General features: G+C 40.7%; 1 protein-coding gene across 1 annotated transcript in view; it reads left to right on the top strand.

Moving 5' to 3' along the window:
• Positions 1–19,868, top strand: part of XYLB (xylulokinase) — a 222,373-nt gene that overhangs the window by 38,334 nt on the left and 164,171 nt on the right. Inside the window, exons 5-8 of the mRNA XM_027836833.1 lie at positions 6,587–6,673; positions 8,059–8,187; positions 14,051–14,116; positions 17,313–17,385. Coding sequence (XP_027692634.1) covers positions 6,587–6,673; positions 8,059–8,187; positions 14,051–14,116; positions 17,313–17,385 — 355 coding nt within the window. The remainder of the gene's footprint in view (positions 1–6,586; positions 6,674–8,058; positions 8,188–14,050; positions 14,117–17,312; positions 17,386–19,868) is intronic.

Consider the following 19,868-nt stretch of genomic DNA (forward strand, 5'->3'; position numbering starts at 1 on the left):
TCTTCCATTCATAGCATCACTGTGATAATCAAGTGAGATAATATTTGTAAAGCTCTTTGCAAACCTTAAGACACTACATGGCAGCTTTTATTATTGTTGTAGTTGTTAATAACATACTATAAAATAGGACAATCAAGGATAAAAATGGAGCAGAGAGTCACTAAAGGAAGCCAAGGGAGCAGTTGCTAGCTTATATCTGAGATAGGCTAATGATTACATTTGAGCACTGAATTAGGCTTTAGGTTTTCAGGTAATGAGGGGAAAAAAAAGGACTCAGCTACATAGTTTTCATTGTTTAACAGTAGAAAAGAAGCAACATACATTCATTTTCAGAGGTGTTGGTTTTTTTTTTTTGTCCTGAATTTACAGGCAGAAATTTACTTCAGATCTGTAGCTGTAATTTTGCAAAAGATATGGGAACTCTGTTCAAATGGCTTCCTCTTATGTTGACATTCATTCTTCATTTCTTAATAGGGGCTTGCCTATAATGACTAAAGCAAGGGAGCTACCCTGTCTGACCTAATTTGCCCATAATGGGTGGGTTAAGGGAGACTACTATTCATTGGAGAAAGACCCAAGACGTCAGAATCCAGTGAGATTGGTGCCTAGAGGCAGAGATTGGTAAAAGATAAATTGAAGAGGTTGAAGGCAAGACAAAGACTGCCTCTTTCACTGACTTGGAAGACAGCCTTTGGCTATATTGAAAAGAAAAAGGTGGGGCTGTGAGAGTGCATCTGGCATGACATCTCTGTACCTATGAGTCCCAGGAGAAAATCTTGTAGCTATGGATGAAGCAGGGTCAATGGCTACACTGGAGAGTTATCCACAGGCACCATAGTGGCTACCAAAACCAAGCAAAGGGGAGGTGCAGGGATGGGGGTGGGTTTTTTCTTTTTCTTTCTTTCTTTTTTTTTTTGACTAGGCAATGGGGTTAAGTGACTTGCCCAAGGTCACACAGTTAGTAAGTGTTATGTGTCTGAGGTCAGATTTGAACTCAGGTCCTCCTGAATCCAGGGCTGGTGCTCTACCCACTTCACCACCTAGCCGCTCCGTGGGTTTTTTTCTTAATCTCATCTGCTCCTACATAGGAGAGATTGTTTTCTAATTCCTCCATTTGTTTCTCTAGCTGTTACTTTTTCACAGAGGGTTGTTCCCTTGCACCAATTTTACACTTGAAAGGGAAGAGAAGGGTGGAAAACTGAGGATGACTCTGTGACTTGTTTACTCTCCTTCATGAGTTCTTTTCTATTGTCTTTTAATTTAGTACTTTCCTGTTTGAGTTGTGGTTCCTCCAGAGTCTGTGAGTAGACACTGTTCAGCAGTGTCTACTTTGCTTTGTATCATTTGTATGATTAGTATCTTTCTAAACTCAAAGGTAAATGTAACCTCAGAGATAATCTGTGGTGCCTGGTTGGAATTTATCACACATTTGTATATTTATTCTCAATAATCTATAAAGCTAATCATGAACGCTGCTCTGAGTGCCATTTGTGCATCTCCACCTACCTGGCTGAAATCATCACCTGCATATTCTCTGGCCATCTCGAACTCACTGCATCCATAAACCAATTAATCACTCCCTGCCTGTCCCTTACTCCATGTTAACCATTTCTGTCAATGGCACCACTGAAGTCCCATTTACCCAGGCTTAGATTCTGAAAGTTTTTTTTTCTCTTCCTTCTCACTTACACTCTACATCCAGTCATTTGCCAGGACTTAGTGATTTCACATATTCACATTTGTCCTTGCCTTTTCATTCATACTACCATCACCCTAGTTCAGATCCTAATCACATCTCACTTGTGTTATTATTATAGCTTCCCAGTGCTTTTTTCCCCCTTTAGTCTCTTATCCTGTTCAGTCCATCTTTCACGACACTGCCAAAACAATCTTCCTAATGCTCTAGTAGGCATGCCATTCCTCTGCTCAAAAGCCTTCCATGGCTTCCTAATGCCTATCAGAAAACATACAAACTCCTTGGCTTTACAGCAAAGACCACCCATACGCTGGCTCCAATCTTCTTGTCTATAGTCATGTTTCACATTACTTCTATTCACAGACTCTATGTTTCAGCCAAGCTGGAGTATTGATTATTATTCCTGGATCTGGGTGCGTACTCCCCAACCTCTGTGTATTTGTACAGTTCATCTCCAAGTCTGGATCACACACCTTCAGACCTTTGTGGGTCAAAACCCTTCTCTTTCAAGAAACAGCTCAGGTACTATTTCCTCCATTAAGTCTTTCGTTTTTCCACAAGGTGAAAATGGTCTTTTCCCTTCTTCAGACTTTCTTCTTGAACTTTATCCAAATTCCTCTTGTGCCCCTATCACATTCTAACTTTTATGATACTTACTTGTGCAAAGTAAGTATTATGGGATATAAGGTCATTGAGGGAAAGAATTGTGTCATTTTTAATTTCCATAAAATCACATGATTTTAGAGTTGGAAGAGACCTCAGCATCTATCTAATCCACTGTACAACTGAAAAAGAATCCCTTCCATATACAACCTTCTCTATAAGGGGCCATCTAACCTTTTCCAAAAGACCTCCAATAGGCAAAAATCACCACCTCCCAATCATTGTATTCTGAGAATTTAACATAATGTCTTTCATGTTTATGGGGAAATTGATTTATCATTGGTATAGGGACCTCCTACTGAGAAAATTTCTTCTGCCAGTATAGGTTGTCACTTGCTTTTCCATTTACAATTTTAGAGTATTTCTTGAGGGCACTAAGAGACTAGGACTTGCTCAGGCTTGTCATCAAGTCGTTCAACCCGGGTCTTCTTGACTCTAAGGTTGGCTCTCTATCCATTATTCCACGTTGCTTCTTACCTTTCACATAATAGGTGAAAAATAAATATTTGTTTCATGGATGATGACACCCTATTGTACTAACCTTCGATAAGGGCTGAGTATAGAACATGTATCGTCCCTCAGCAATGGCATTTCAGTAGAGGTATTTCTCTGGGAGAATGAGATATCATGGGTCAGGTACCTGACACCCTTTAAAGAATCTAAGCCTGGGCCTTGTGTCAGCTTTCCAGAACCTCAAACCATCCTTGGAACTGGGCCCAGGGACTTTTCCCTTGATTCCAGATCTTTCTCCCTTGCTAATTTCTTAATTTCATTGATCACTGAGTCCCAACCATGCCCTCTCTTGACCTTGATCCTTCAGCCTGCTTGTCTCCCTGGGTTCAGTGGTCTTCTTCTCTATCTGTTATATTTCTTTTAATTTTGCTATTGGCATTGGCTGCCTAATGAAGCTGACATCCACCTCCTTCTTTCCTTTTGATTTTACTTTTCCTGTCACACATGCTAGTCCACAAGAGTTCATTTTCAAGAGAAAAGTATTTATACAAAATTAAAAATAAATAAAAATAAATAAGTGTAGAGAAATAGATGTAAAGCAAAAATGATACTATGCCAGGCTAGGTGGTACCTAAACTTTCTAACCAAATTATTTAAAATTTCCTGGGCCTAGATGGGCCCTCACAATCCTATTTAGGCATAGAGCTCACAACCATACTCTGCTCCCTTTTCCCAGTCTCCCGAATGATTATATAAATATTAATATATAATATTATAGTAATAATGATAACATGATAATATTATATATTAATATCTAAACATCTTTATGCTAGTTTGGGATTTACCTGGGATGGTACCCTGGCTCAATCACATTTATCTGTTCTAAAATCCTAGGCATACTCTAAGCCAACAAGGAGACCTCTTGGTTTTTGACTGAAATTTTGGCCATTCCACACTCCTTTTCCGCCCTAATCATTGACCATCTAACATCAGTTTTTCCCTCCGACTGAGGAAAAGATAATAGCAAAGTTCATAAAAGACAACTCTTTTCATTATTTTTTCTAACCATATTGGGACAGAGCTTGGTGAAGACAGCCAAATGGAGTGTTCACATGTCATTAGGCTAACTCATGCAAGAACAGTATTAGATGTCTTAAGCATCCCTTTGCCAGAAGCTGGATCACTGTCGATTCATGACTGCATTCTGTAGCAAGTGCCAGGAGTACAGATGTTCCATGATGGGCAAATTGAGAGGTAGGTGCTGTAAGCCATCTGACATAAGGGGAACCAAAAAACTGAAGAGCTAGATTTGTAGCTAAAAGTAAGAAAAGGCAAGTAATTAAATTTCATACCAGCAACTGTTTGGCTAGTGGTATATGTGTTATTCTCCATGTTATGTATCCCCTAAACAACATCATAAAGTTGTGGTAATGAATGGGATTAATACCTCTCTGATCTAAGATAGACACAGCATAGGTCTGGGTCTTTATAAATGGGGAATTTATGGTTACTTCTTAGACTATTTCACTTAAAGAGTCAGAGGCATAGAGAGAATGGGACAGGGGAGAATAAGATTAGATGAAAATCAACTTACGTGGCATTGCCGTCAACTACCGTGTGACGGTAGTCAAGATTCCTAACTTTTCAGAGCCTTCATTTTCTCATTTATAAATGAGGGAGTTGAAGCAGGTGATCTCCAAAGTCCCTTCCAACTCTAAATCCTATGATCCTATGAACTAGGAAGGATGAATTTGGGGGAGGGGAGGGTAAATTTTGGGTTTTAAAGGCTTGACATCAAGAAACTGTTTATTTCCTCCAAATTACCTTGTCTGCAATTAGGGTAAGGTCTTTATTTAAGGCTGTACCAAACCTCCCCTCACTAGGTCTTGCTCCTTAGCTTGTTCCATTTGATGGACATTCCACGTACAAAAAACCAAACCCAATCTAATCAACCACTTCAGATTCCTGGCTGGCACTGAATTGATAATAAAAGAAGAAAAGTTAGGCTCCTTTGGTTTAGTGTTTAACAGATAGGTGGGCAATTCTGGCTAACAGGTAGTAGCTGTATACCTGTAGGTTACATGGTGAGATAAAGGTTCTGAATAATTGTGTGTGTGTGTGTGTGTATAGTGGAAGACCCATGATTTCACTGATTTACAAGATCATAATTCTAGAGCAGGAAAGCAACCTCAGAGTTTATCCAGAGGCCTCGATTTTGTTTTAAATTTACCTATTTATTATTATGAATTTGACAAATACCAACAAACACAAACATTTCCTCATTATAAAGAACAAAAAAGTTGCATCTTCACCATGTACTGCTTGTTTTTTTTAAAAGTATATTTCTAATTTCTGTCTGTGTCCCCTTCTGAATTTCTTCTGCTCTCTTCTGTGTATTTTCAAAAATAATTCATTGACATACTTTTTTCATTTTTTTCTTTTAACATCTCTATTACTACCCACTTGCATAACTCTCACCTCCCCCCAAATAAAAGTCCTCTCTTATAACAAATAGATAATAGTCAAACAAAACAAAGCCACATATTGGCCATGTTTGAAAATGTATGTCTTTTTCTATATCTCTAGGAGGTGGGAAATGTGCTTCATGATTGGTCTTTGCAAGTGATGAATAGTCATTTCATTGACCAGAGTTCTTAACTCCACAGTTTTTTTCCTTTGCAGTATTGTTTTGTTGCATAAATTGTTCTCTTGGTTCTACACACTGTACTTTGCATCAGTTCATGCAAGTCCTACTGGGTTCTTCTGAATCCATCTCTTTATTCATTTCTCATGGCAAAATAATAATAGCTAGCATTTGTACTACCCTTTTTACAAATATGATCTCATTTTATCCTCACAGTAACCCTGGGATGTAGGGGCTATTATTACCTCCCTTTTACAGGTGAGAAAACTGAGGCAGATAGCATTTAAGTGATTTGCCCAGGGTAACTCCTGTAGTGTCTGAGTTTGATCCTAGGTCTTCCTGACTCCAGACCCAGAGCTCTATCCACTGAGCCACCTAGTTGCCCCTAAAATGCCATTATGTTTATATACCACAATTGGTAAAGCTACTCCCTAGTTGATGAATATTCTGTTTCCATTAACAAAAAGTACTACTATAAATATCTATATACATATGGGTCTTTTCCCACTTAAAAAAATCTCTTTGAGGCATGTGTCTAGTAGTGGCATTGCCGGGTCAAAGGACATGAAGAGTTTAGTGACTTTGGGGGCATAATTTCAACTTAAGCCCCTCATTTCACAGATGAGACAACTGACACCAAGAGAAGTTAAATGACTTGCCCAAGGTCACATAGATAGTAAGCATCAGGAGTGGAATTCAGATCTAGTCTTCTTATTCTTGAGCCAGGCTCCTTATACTATGCTAGGCTTCTCCCTGATGTAGATTACACTTTTTTTTTCAGTCTAGTGGATGGTCTTCATGATTTACAGAGTTGGAAAAAAATTTATTATGATGGACACTCTTTTGAGTTTAGGCCTTTCTGCCTTAGCTAGGCTGATTTTTGGATTAGAAATGGATTCCATCACCAGGCCTGTACTTTCTAGCTTTGAAAGATCCATCTGAGTTCATGTCTTGCTGCAAAGCCTTTGAGAACACATTGCTACTATTCTGAAACATCACATTACTGGGAGAATTTTTTCCTAAACTTAATTATTTTTAGGAACAACAAATGTTTCTGGGGATTGATACACTTTTGATAAATCACTTGAATAAAGAGTAAAGAGATTTCTGTTTGCTTATCTCTTTTATAGCAACATGGAAGTGTATACTGGAAAAGAGGGGCCTGCCAAACTCTGAGGAATTTATCTCCTGATCTTCCTTTACACCAGCAATTAAAGGTAAATACCTCATCAGCCGGGTTCCCTCCCTTCTTTCTGCTCTTTGCTCTGCTTCATTTTATGGGCCAGGGTGAGAGGGATAACAACCGATGCCTTTTATCCACTGCTGATAGGAAAAGAGCATGGCGAATGCTGCAAAAGTGCCATTTTAGGCGTTGTTGCATATGCGGAGCCCGTTTTATAGCAGCTTTTAAATGAGTTTATTGGTCTGCCAGTTAACTGGTCCTATAATGCAATTACAAGGAACTTGAGAGATCTTATTTCCCCTGTAACTCAAGGTAATTGTTATTGGACTTATTTATAGAGATGATATAGAAATGACTATAAAATATGTAGCTTCCCTTTCTCATAGTAAATGTGGACTATGTAAACTTGGAGCGGTCTCTGCTTTGTGGACACGGTGTTATATTGTTATAGTGTGGACACAGTTGAGTATGTGGTTCAGTTCCAGAAGGAGGTGAAGGTACAAAAGTTCAACAACATCATATGGTTATCATTGGCATCAGCATTTGTTCCCCTCTCGATTGGAACAGTGAATTTCTTCTTATCTTGGCCTAGTAGGGGGAGTCCTGAAATTTTAAAGCCTTCTTCAGTCTCCTCGAAACATCAGAGATGATTGACCATTGGCTTTTTAAAATTCATGTATTATGGTGTAGTAGGAAAAGCCTTTGGTGAGAAGTCAAAAGACTTTAGGTTCTAGCTCTGGCTTTGCCACTCAAAACACTCAAACACAGCCTAATTGCTCAGTGAAGGGTTTGGGATCATGTTTCTATTTGTTTTTTGGGGAGTCCACTTATTTGTTGTTTTTTGTTTTGGGAGGGTTGATGTAGGAGTCATTTACACAGAGCTAAAGATGGAAAAGAAGAGGGCTGGTCATTGAATCTTGTGAAATGTCTCTAGACCATGGGAGGGTAGGGAGGAGCCATTGAAGACAAAGGGCAGTTAGAGAGAGAGGTAGGAGCCAAGAAGCCAAGAAGAAAAGAAGATTTCATAGAGTATTAGAACCATAGACCAGTAGAGCTCAAAGGGAACCTAGGGGACATCCTATGGAATCTCTCCATTATTCCAGGAAGGAAGCTCAGGCTCAGGGAGGGAAATGACTTGCTTAAGGGTTACTCGATGAGCAAGTGTCAAAGGTGGGGCTAGACCAAGGGTCTTTTGACCACCTTCCAGTTCTCTCCTCTAGGAACATTACCATTTTTTGAGTGCCTGTCATCCAAAGAACTTAGGGAGGTATTGTATGTCCTAAACTCGAACCTATGAAATGGCCCAGGCCTTTTATCTAATTGTTGACAGACACCCTTACTGAGATGGTTTCCTTCAAAAGACTTGTACCTTTGATCTAATTGTCACAATCATTTCATTTGTGGTTTCTTTTTCTTCAGTCCTCTTTCTCACTCTCTGACTGCCCCATCTGGATGGACTCTAGCACCACATTGGAATGCTGCAACTTGGAGAAGGCTGTTAAAGGAGCCCAGAATCTCAGTGATATCACTGGGTCCCGGGCCTATGAGGTAGGCACAGCATGGCATGGTGACAGACTGGTCTCTATAAGTGGCTCCTATGACCTTAGGATCAGTAATCAATGGCCTTATGGGGATCAATGGATCAATGTGGATCAATGACCTTAGGAGCAGGGGGATGTCAAAACAAGTGAAAGAAGGTTAGTAGGAATAGAACACTGCCAAAGGAAGGGAGGATGCCAGTTCTATTTGCCATCAGTACAAAGAGGCTCATCATTTGGGTCTGCAAAGAGCAAAAAATATCAGAGGGACGTGGGATCCTAGAGCTGATAGGGACCTTAGTGAACACCTAGCCCAACCACCACTTTTTAACAGATGAGAAAACTGGCTTCTTCCGGGTCACATTGTATATTGCTTATTATCACCCAACACTTTGAGCCCTGGCCCTTTAAATTCTTAGCTGTCTAGGAAGAAGGTTTATTCATTCCCTTCTGCTGTAGCTCTTAGGGAGCTAGGTGGTGTGGTGGATGGTATACTGGGCCTGCAGGCAAGAAGACCTGAGTTCAAATCCAACCTCAGATATTTACCAATTGTGTGATGCTGGGCAAGTCATTTAACCTCTGTCTGCCTCTTAACTTCTGTTTGCCTATTTCCTCCATTGTAAAATGGGGATAATAATAGTGCCTAACTCACAGGGTTGTTGTGAGGATCAAATGATATATTTACTAAGCTCCTGGCACACAGTAGGTGCTATATGGACTTCAGCTATTATCGTTAGTGGCCCTCATTCGCTGTTTTGTGATCTCTGAGGAGCCCCTAAGCACACATCTTCACTTTGATGACACAGCATCCCTTGCCACCCTTTCCAGGTATTGGCTGCACCTTTACTCATTCTCCTCGGCTCACTGGTTGAAAGTAGGAGCTTCAGAATACTCCTTGTTCCCCATTGTCACTTCCAGGTTCTCCTTTCCTCCATCAGTTGTTAACTTCTCTTTCTTTGAGGTTCATGCTGTTCATAGCTATCACCTAATCAAAATCCTGATAGTTGTTATCTACAGATTCCCAGTTCACTCCTTTTCCTTCTTCAATGAGTCTGATACCAGGCTTACAATTTTCCTCTCCTACCCTACTTTTGCCCTCAACCTAGGGGCCTTCAAAATACATATGATCTTTCTCATGTACCCTAACCATTCAGTTCCTCAACCTATTCACTTTCCATGAGCTACTACTCATCCACTCCACCTCAGCTATACACAGAGACGGCCATGCCCTTGATCTTACCTTCACCCATGAATATTCCCCCTCTATATTCATGAATTCTGAAATCCTCTTGTCCAACCATAGTCTATTGGCTTTTCACCTCTTCCTCTGCCTTACAAAATCCTATTTTTCATGCATACTGTGACCTCTAATTGACCCCTCAATTCTCTTCCAGGCCATCTCCACTGTGCTAGCCTTTCTTTCCTCTTCTCCACATCTCTACTCCTTGGTGAACCAATTCAACTCTATACTGTCCTCCTCTCTCGGGTCCCTAGCCCCCTTCTCACATCACCAATTATGTCCATCCAACTCTTAGCCTTGGATCACTCTTACCATTTGTTGCCTTTGCTCCTACACACATGTTACTGAATGAAGGTGGTGAATACCCCAGGGTCCACTATAAATTTATGTAGAGTAGCCTCAACTGGGCCCTCACTACTGCTAGGCAATCCTACTATATCTCCCATATCAACTCCCATATCAACCACTCTCCACAATGGCCCTTTTCATCTCTCCTCATACCTCCGGTGGTGCTCTCTTCCCCCACTCTCTCAGCTGAGAACTTTGCCTTATACTTTATAGGAAAAAATCTGTAAAATTTGCTGTGAACTTTCCTCTTGTCCCCTATTCCTCATCTCCTATCACTCAGGTATCTTCTGCCATTCTCTGCTCCTTCACCCCATCTCACACGATGAAGTGGCCTTACTCCTTACCAAGACTAACCCCTCTCCTTGTTCAAGCAATGCCATTCCTCCACCTGATTGCCCCCTCTGTCATCACCACTCTTTCACTTATTTTCAGTCTTTCCCCTTCTCCTGGCTCCTTTCCTACTGCCTATAAGCAAGCCCATGTCTCCCCCATCCTGAAAAAACCCATATTTGATCCCTGCTTACTATCATCCTATATCTCTTCTGCCCTTTGTAGCTAAACTCCTAGAAAAAGGCTGTCTACAATAGGTACCTCCACTTTCTCTCCTCTCACTCTTATCTTAACGCCTTACAATCTGGCTTATGACATTATCATTCACTAAAAGTGTTCCCTCCAAAGTTGCTATTGATCCCAGTTGCCAAATCCAATGGCCTTTTCTCCATCCTCATTCTCCTTGACCTCTCTGCAGCCTTTGGCACTGTTGATCACTGTCTCCTCCTTGATACTCCCTTCTCTCTGGTTTTTTGAGACACCATTCTCTCCTGGTTTCCCTCCTACCTCTCTGACTGCTCCTACCTTCTCTGTCTCCTTTGCTGGATCCACCTCCACATCACACCCTGTAACCAGAGGTATCCCTCATGGTTCTGCCTGGATCCTCTTCTCTTCTTCCTCCATACTATTTCGTTTGGTGGTCTCATCAGCTCCCATGAGTTTAATTTCCATTTCTATGCTGATGATTCTCAAATCCACCTATCCTGCCTCAATCTCTATGCTGACCTACAATCTCGAATTTCCAACTGCCTTTCTGACATCTTGAACTGGATGTCTAGTAGACATCTTAACTCAACAAAACTGAACTTATTTTCTTTTCCCCCAAATCCCCATCCCTCCACTCCTACCTTCCCTATTACTGGAGAGGGCAACACCATCCTCCCAGTCCCTCAGGCTCTCAATCTAGGGGTTGTCCTTGACTCTTCTACACTATCCCTCATCTTCCATATTCAAGTTGTTGCCAAGGCCTGCCAACTTCACCTTTGCATCATCTCTTAAATATGCCCCCGTCTCTCCTCTGACAATGCTCCTACCATAGTACAGACCCTTATCACCTTATACCTGGATGATTATAATGGCCTGCTGGTGGGTCTGCCTGTCTCAAGTCTCTCCCAATTTGAAAGTGTCCTCCATTCATCTACTGAAGTGATAATCCTAAAGCACAGGTGCACTCATATCACTCTCCTACTGAATAAACTTCCGTGGCTCCCTATTGCCTGCAGAAGAGAGTATAAAATGCTCTACTTGGCATTCAAATCCCATTACCTAGCTGCCTCCTACCTTTCCAATCTTCTTAGACCTTACTCCCCAACACATACTTTTCAATCCAGTGACACTGCCCTCCTGTCTGCTCCATGAATAAGACACTCCTATCTAGCATCTCTGGGCATTTCCTGTGGCTGTCCCCCATACTTGGAATGCTCTCCCTCTTCTGCTCTAACAACTGATCTCCCTGGCTTCCTTTAAGTCCCAACTAAAATCCTATATTCTACAGCAAGCCTTCCCCAACCCCTCTTAATTCTAGTGCCTTCCTTCTTTTAATTATTTCCTATTTATCTTATATATAGCTTGACTTGTATAGGTTTGTTTGTATGTTGTCTTTCATTTTGGATTGCAAGCTCCTTGAGGGTAAGGACTGTCTTTTGCCATTTTTTGTAACCTCAGTGCATAGCATAGTACCTGGCACATAGTAGGTAGTTACTTAATAAATATTTATTGATTGCTGCGGTTATTGTTTGTCTTTTGTTCTCAAAGATGACCATGACATCAGGAAGGTAATGCCATGACTTGCAAGTGAATTGGATTTAAGTGAGGGAGGGCTGTGCAAAGTCACCAGCCTCACTTCTCCTCCAGAGCCACCTGGGTCCAGTGGCAAGATGTAGATAAGGATGACTGGAGATGGCCCCACTTGAATGCATTTATGTGACCATTGAATCCCTGTATAGATAGCTGCTTTGTTTGTATTTACCATTCCTGTTAATCAATAAGTTCTAGTCACTAACCAATGACCCCAGTATAAATGCTCCCTTACCTAGACCTCTGATGATGTTTAGGATACCCTAGAAGTAAACAACCTCAGCCAAGATCCCTGCCAGGATACTCAGGATATAAGTGCTCCTGCCTAGCCCCATTGAGGGATGTTTAGGAAACTCTGAAGGCAAATGCTGTTTTTTAAATAGAACTCCCAAATTCAATTAAGGTGTCCAGTTCCTTTGTAGGCACTAAACTGTTTACTCAGAGCAGTGCTAGTAAGGAGGTGGTCACCTGGAGATTACTCTGCAGATTACCTAGAGTATCTCGACTTGCTGATAGGAAGCTATGGTTCATAGACTCAGACATGTAGAGATTTCAAAGGTCACCTAGTCTATGTCAACCCTACCATTTTATAGTTGAGAAAACTGAGGTTGAGGTTAAATGGAATGCTCATGACATTGTATAACCTGTACTGGATTGCTTACCATCTCAGGAGAAGAGGCAAAGAAGAATAGAATTTGGAACTCAAAACTTTAAAAAAAGTTTTTTAACATGTAACTGGGGGAAATTTATACATATATACATATCTAATATCCATATACAGGCTTGCATGTATGTACAAATGTATATGGAATACTCAGGATCAGTCAGGTGGAAAGCATCAGAGGTGGAATGTAAATTCAGGTCCTCTCACTACAGAGCCAGTGTTCTTTCCACTGGACCACATGAAGTCTTTTTGGGGGATACTCTGCTCCTTCTTTGTTTCTGTCAGTTTAACACTGGGCCTTTAATTTGCAAAGCCTGAGGAGATAAGAACACACTTCTCTTTATATTTCTAGATTAGCCAGCTTTCTGTTCTTTTGTAATAGTTAACATTTATGTAGTTCTTTAAGGTTTGCAAAAAGCTATACACATGTTCCCATTTGATCCTTATGAAAACTCTTTGAGGGAAGTGCTATTACTATTCCTATTTTACAGACAAGGAAACTGAGGCTGACAGAGGTTAAGTGACTTGCCCAGAGTGATACAGCCAGCTAGTAAGTATCTGAGACTGGATTTGAACTCAGGTCTTCCTGACTCCAGGTCTAGCCCTCTATTTATTATACCACCTAGCTGACACAAGTTAATTTATTTTTGTGGGTAGAGGGGCTACCCCTTTTTTTGTGTCCATAAGTATGGCAGTGTCTCCTTGTTAAACAGAATGCATGCTCTGGTTCAGCTAGGTTATCACAAACTCTCTTTAAGCATCTGAGGAAGTCTTGTTTATTCTTCCTCGAAGGAATTGGCACTTCTTTAAAACAGGTTAAGTAACTTATGTTTGAATACCTGTAGGACTGAGAATCTGTGTCTTAAAAAGGTGCTGTGCTTTCTGCATTTTTTTGCATATTTTTTCCCTTTGGGTCTGTATCTTCTTTCACAACATGACTAATATGGTAATATGTTTTGCATGATTGAACATGTATAGCCTATATCAAATTGCTTACTGTCTCAGGGAGGAGGGTGGTGAGGGAGAGAAAGAAAAAATTTGGAACTTAAAATTTTTAAAAAATGAAGGTTAAAAATTGTCTGTACATGTAACTGGGGAAAAATAATTTTTAAGAAGGTGCTATGGTTATCTTTGGATTGATGATATCCCTTCACCATTCTACTGAGCCACATATGTTGGTTGGTAAGGCTCTTTTCAGGAATCAGAGACAGCCACTGAACTGTCTTGGGTTTGGGGCAGGTAGTAAGTGTGATTCATTCCATAGAACTGTCATTTCTGAGGTATGCATTGCGAAACGTGATGCTCATTCTCAGTCTTCCTTTTTCCATCACAGGAGCATGCATGACTGTCTGCTTAGTGTCAATTATCTGCTGGGGGCCAGTTTCCATTGCACATCAGACAAATTAAGCATCAAGAGTGCATTGGACTGAACTCATTACATAGAGTTAATGATTATTGACTCTTCTCTTCTAAACACTTGCATTTCTTTCTCAGCGTTTTACAGGAAACCAGATAGCAAAGATTTTCAAGGAGAATCCCGATGCCTACTCACAAACCGAGGTTGGTTCAACATCCATGTCTTTTATTGAAAGGCACTAATGAAAACCCTTCTGTCCTATTTATCTTTAGAAAAAAATGCATGCCAAACATAGGTGCTAAAAATAGTCACTTGCAAAAATGAAAATGCTATTTAGTGGCTAATAGCACATCCTCTGTATAACTTTTCTTCATTTCCACAAGCATTGTTAAAGCAGTTACTATTTAGTGCCGGGCTGGGATCTGGGGATACACAGACGAAAAAGGAAACATCCCCCTGTCCTCAAAGAATTGACTTTTTATGTTGTGTGGCAAAGTAGACTAGAGAAGGTGTAAAATTCAACAACATTTTGCACTTATGTTTATGATTATGATTACAGAGCAGTTTTGTAGACATGACCTCACTTGATCCTAACAATTCTGTGGCATAGACATGGATGTCACCATCAAGGTCATGGAAGACCCATACTTGAACTCTTCCAAATCCAGCATACTCTTCTTCACCCATCATAGGTGTTGGCTTTGTTACGCAGAGCAGGGCAGTTGTGACAATACCAGATCTGGAGATCTGGGGTCCTGTTCTTTATATATTATCATATCATCATAGCTAAAGAGCTTGAAGAGACCCTGGAGGGGTTCTTAATCTGGGCTCCATGGACCCTCCAAAAGGTCCATGGATTGATTTCAGTGGGTCTAAGAACTTGGATGAGAAAAAAAATGACCTCTTTATTTTGATATAACTGGGGTTGTTTTTGTAATTTCTTTTGTAATGTATTTTGTTTTATACATTTAAAATTATTTCTGAAATGAAAAAAATTATTCTAAAAAGGGATCCAAATGCTTCACCTGAACTCCAGGGGGGCCCATGAACAAAAAAGTGAACAGTTTCTGATCTAGTCTAACTCCTTCATTTCAGGGATGAAGAAACTGAGGCCCAGAAACCCCTTTGCTCAGAGTCATACAGGTAGTAAGTGGCAGAGCAGAGATTCACATCCAGGTCATTTCCAAATCCAGCCATTTTTCCAATGTGCCGTTTAGTCTTCATTCATGTTACTTATTCTTATGAATGACCCATCAATGCCCAGCATGAGGCAGTTAGGTGGCACAGTAAATACCGGGCTGGATCTAGAGTCAGGAAGGACTTGAATTCAAATCTGGCTTCAGACACTCACTAGCTGTATCACTTTGAACAAATCAATTAACCTCTGTTGGCCTTGGTTTCCTCAGAGGTAAAATGGGGATAATATTAGCACTATTTCCTAGGATTATTGAAAAGACAAAATGAGGTAATATTTTTAAAGCCAATTTGCCTGGCTCATAGTAGGCTCTTAATAAATTCTCCTTTCCTTTTCCTTTCCCCTTTCCTCTTTCCTTTCCCCTTTCCTCATTCCTTTTCTTTTCTCTCCTGTCCTCTCCTCTCCTGTCCTCTCCTCTCCTGTCCTCTCCTTTCTTCTCCTCTCCTTTCCTGTCCTCTCTTCTCCTCACCTGTCCTGTCCTGTCCTCTCCTCTCCTCTCCTGTCCTCTCTTCTCCTCTTCTTTCCTTTCCTTTCCCTTCCCACTGAATAGGGCCATCTCAGTTAGCTCTTCATTGAAAGCTTGAAAGAAACTATGTCTTGAATCTCCAAAAACCTTATCCACACCCTTCCTCACTGTGGTGTAGACAGAGCCAGAAGCCCAGCTAAACTGCTAGACCTGCAGTAGCTAAAATCAGGCACTTAAAAGTTGCATATGAATCAGCTCAACACATTTCCTAGTTATTTTGATCTCTAAGTCATAATTATAAAATGATTAGCTCATTTCAAACCAAAGTGCCTTTTTAATCTTCAAAATTAACATAGAGTTTATTATTTAACTATTCAGGATGACAGACTGCTCTTCTGAATTAGTTGGTAACTTATGCTTTGGGAAAAGGTGCCAAACCTTCTAAATTCTGTGTCGAGAGCTGAGGTGGGCTTTGTGGGGAGTAAAGGGAAGGAATACTACTGTCTGTCACAAATCTGAGCATCCTCATAGGACCATATAGCATAGAAAGTCATTACACCAGCATTTGAAATAAAGGAGTTTTGTGCGTGTGTGTGTGTGTGTGTGTGAGAGAGAGAGAGAGAGAGACAGAGACAGAGACAGAGACAGAGACAGAGACAGACAGAGAGATGGAGATAGATAGATAGATAGATAGAGAGATTGTTATTTCTTTAGAAATTCCATAGAAGTGATAGTGTGAATTTTGTCTCAATCAGGATTTGTTAAGTACTTGTTCTGCTCTAGTCTCTGTCCTAATCCCTGGGGATACAAGGGAAAAAAAAACAAATATAAGTTCCTGCCCTCAAGAAGTTTACATTCTAATGGGGGAAGCAATGAGGAAATTGATTGCTATAGGCAGGACACATCTGGAATAGATGAAAGGTAGTCTCAGAGGGAAGGTGCCAACACCTGGGGAGCCTAGGAAAAGCTTCCTAAAGAAGGTGACTTCCAGGGGCAGCTAAGTGGTGCAGTGGATAGAGCACCGGCCCTGGATTCAGGAGGACCTGAGTTCAAATTCGACCTCAGACACATAACACTTACTAGCTGTGTGACCCTGGGCAAGTCACTTAACCCATTAAATAGCCAAAAAAAAAAAGGAAAAAAAAAGAAGGTGGCTTCTGAGCTGAATCTCGAAGGAAACCAGGGGTCCTAAAAGGTTAAGGCAAAGAGAGAGCACCTTCTACGCACAGATGACAGCCTGTGCAAAGTGTTTGCTATGAATTTAGTGGATGTTCATCCTGTGTCCCTAGAAGTCTCTCATTACCAGATTTAAAGCGGGTTGCACAGAGGAGAGATGTTGTGAAACAGGAGAGCCAACAGCCATTGAGAGATGGAACCTGATAGGAAAATCACCTTCCCTTTCTCAATAACTTGTTTTAATTGAACTTGGCAGCGTGATAAAGTCAGGAAACTGAAGGGATTGGTGTCTTTCCAAGCTTCAAAGACCTTACTGGTTTTCCTCCCAGGACTCCCTTGTCTGCTGTTTGATATGCCTTGAAGTGTTCTCATCCATAAGACTAAGGGCTGGCATCGCTTGGGATTTTTGCTAAGGGGTCAAAGGTGGCACTTGGTAATTTTAGGTCCTTCACGTTTGAATGATGTTTTTTAAAATGTTTGCTTGAAAAGAAAAGAAAATGTTCACTTGCTCAAGGTTAGGTCTGGTGATGAGTCACCCTTCATTGTGCTGTTTCTCTTACAGAGAATCGCTTTGGTTAGTAGCTTTGCAGCTTCCCTTTTCCTTGGATCCTATACACCCATTGATTACAGTGATGGTAAGTGAGTCTATTGTCTGTGGGAATGTATGTTTTGTGCTGTATTGCATGTGTTAAGTATGCTTTGTATGCTCAGACTACATATGTGTTATATATTATGGCATTCACGTGTCTTATTTTATGGGTACAAGGATGTCTGTGTAATAGCGTGTCGGAAGCCTTGGTAGATTAGGTGGCCACCACTAATATGTAGACTTCTTATAGTTTTTTGTTGTAGTTTATATCTGATTGTTTTGGAAGGATGGAAGTATTTAAATTCATAATCCTCTTGTATTTCCAATATACAAGCTCGAAGTTTTTTCAAGTGCTAATTTTATGTGGGTGGTTCAGTATCTCATGCTACACTCATTGCTACCCACACTGAAGGCTGTATTATGCCCTGATCAGATCACACGGGGAAGAAATGTTGCATTCAGGTCTGGTGCTGCATTTTAGGAAGGACATTGATTAGGTGGCCAGGGGACATAAGAGGAAAACCAGGATAGAGAAGGGCCTCAAGATCATGATTGACTGAAGGAACTAGAGGTGTTTGGCCCAGAGAACATCATGTCAGAGTGGACATGATGGCTGCATTCAAGTATTTAAAAGCTTGCCATATAAAATAGGAAGTGTACTTGGTTGGAGATGTCCCTGATGGAGTAGGCTGCTTTGGAAGGTAGAAGGTTTCTCTTTACTACAGGTCTTTGAGCCAAGGTGGGATTCCCATTTATCTGGGAGGATGTGGAGGGAATTCTTGTATAGATATATCTTGGGTTGGATGCACTCTGATTTCTCTTCCAACTCTGAGACTCTGGGCTTCTATGTTACATTGGAGACCAGGGAGTTGCCCATCTCTCTAGCTGTACTGTGTTTTTAGTTCATACTGGAGTTGGGGGGACAGAGCAAACATGAGACAAGCCCCAAATAATTTGCCCTAGAGTCTAACCTGAGTTTCTTCTGGGGGGTACCTGTTTTTAAATAAGTAAGAAGGGAAGGGGCAAGAGAGGACAAGAAAGAAGATACAGAGAAATGTATCCTATACAATCATAGTATTATCATTGATGAGCAAGGTGACCCAGACAGAGTATGGAAGAACTATTGCATCCTTATTCCTAGAAGCTATGACTCAATTAATTTAGCCCAAGATGGTGTTGCTTTTTTTAGCTGCCATATCACACTGATAACTCATATTGAGCTTGTATTACATTAACTACCTCCACCCAGATCTTTTTTTCAGACAACCAGCTATCAAACCATGACTCTCTCATCTTGTATTTGTGAAATTGATTGTTTTGACACTTACTTCTATTACATTTCATCTTTTTAGATCTAACCTGTTGTTCTAGCCTGTCAAAATCTTTCTGGATCTTCTTTCTGTCATCTAGTGTGTTAGCTATCCTTCCTTGCTTTTCGTCATCTGTAAATCTGATAAGCATGCCTTCTATCCCTTTAGGGGCTAAATCATTGTTTAAAATGCTAAACAGCACAGGGCCAATCCTGCATCTTGGCCACTATGCGGGAGATCTTCTTCCAAGCTGACGTACCAACATTAATGACCATTTCTTAAATCTGAACAGTCAGCTAGTTCTGTACCCATCTAACTATCCTATTCATCTAACCCACAACACTCCATCTTTTCCATAAGAATAGCATGTGATGCTTTATCAAATGCTTTGCCAAAATCTAGTGAAAGTCTTAACAGCATTCCTCTGACAGATCAGTTTATTAAGCTTGTCAAAAAAGGAAATAAGGTTTGTCTGGCATGACCTTTTCTTGTTAAAGCTATGTTTGCCCATTGTGATCATTGTTTCATTTTCTAGTTGTTCATTAAGCATTTTAAAAATTGAACATTTTAGAATTTCACCAGGAATCAAAGTCAAGTTTGCTGTCAGATCTGAGCAGGCAGAGGCTTTGTCTTATCTAAGCTTTTTATCTCTCCCGTGTCTGGCACAGTGCTTTGAACAGAATCGGTGCTTAATAAATGTTTGTTGAATTGAATGTACTTGTACATGCTGTAAATTATTAATCAGCAGTGAGGGGGGAAAATATTTACTGAATGTCTGCTATGTGCAAGGCTCTGTGAGAGGTGTTGGTGGTTAGGGAAAAGGTATAAAAGATAGCTTCTGCCTTAAAGAGGCTTATCGTCTAATTGAGAAGGTTCCAATCTTGTGTACTGTGCTAGCTGCTTTCCTAGTTGGCTCTCTACAGGCAGCCAGGTGGCACAGTGGATAGAGTGCTGGGTCTGGAATCAGGAAGAGTGGAGTTCAAACCAACCTCAGACACAGCTGTGTGATCCTGGGCAAGTCATTTAACCTCAGCTTCAGTTTCCTCAATTGTAAATGGAAATAATGACAGCATTTACCTCATAAGGATGTGAGATTCCAAAGAGATAATATTTGTAAAGTGCTTAGCACAGTGTCTGGCACATAGTAGGTGCTATACAAATGCTTATTCCCTCTTTTCCTCTCTCAGCATGCCTCGTGGCTCCTCAGATATAGGAGACA

The sequence above is a fragment of the Vombatus ursinus genome, unplaced genomic scaffold, assembly GCF_900497805.2.
Source record: "Vombatus ursinus unplaced genomic scaffold, bare-nosed wombat genome assembly UNPS02014820.1, whole genome shotgun sequence".
Lineage (NCBI taxonomy): Eukaryota > Metazoa > Chordata > Mammalia > Diprotodontia > Vombatidae > Vombatus > Vombatus ursinus.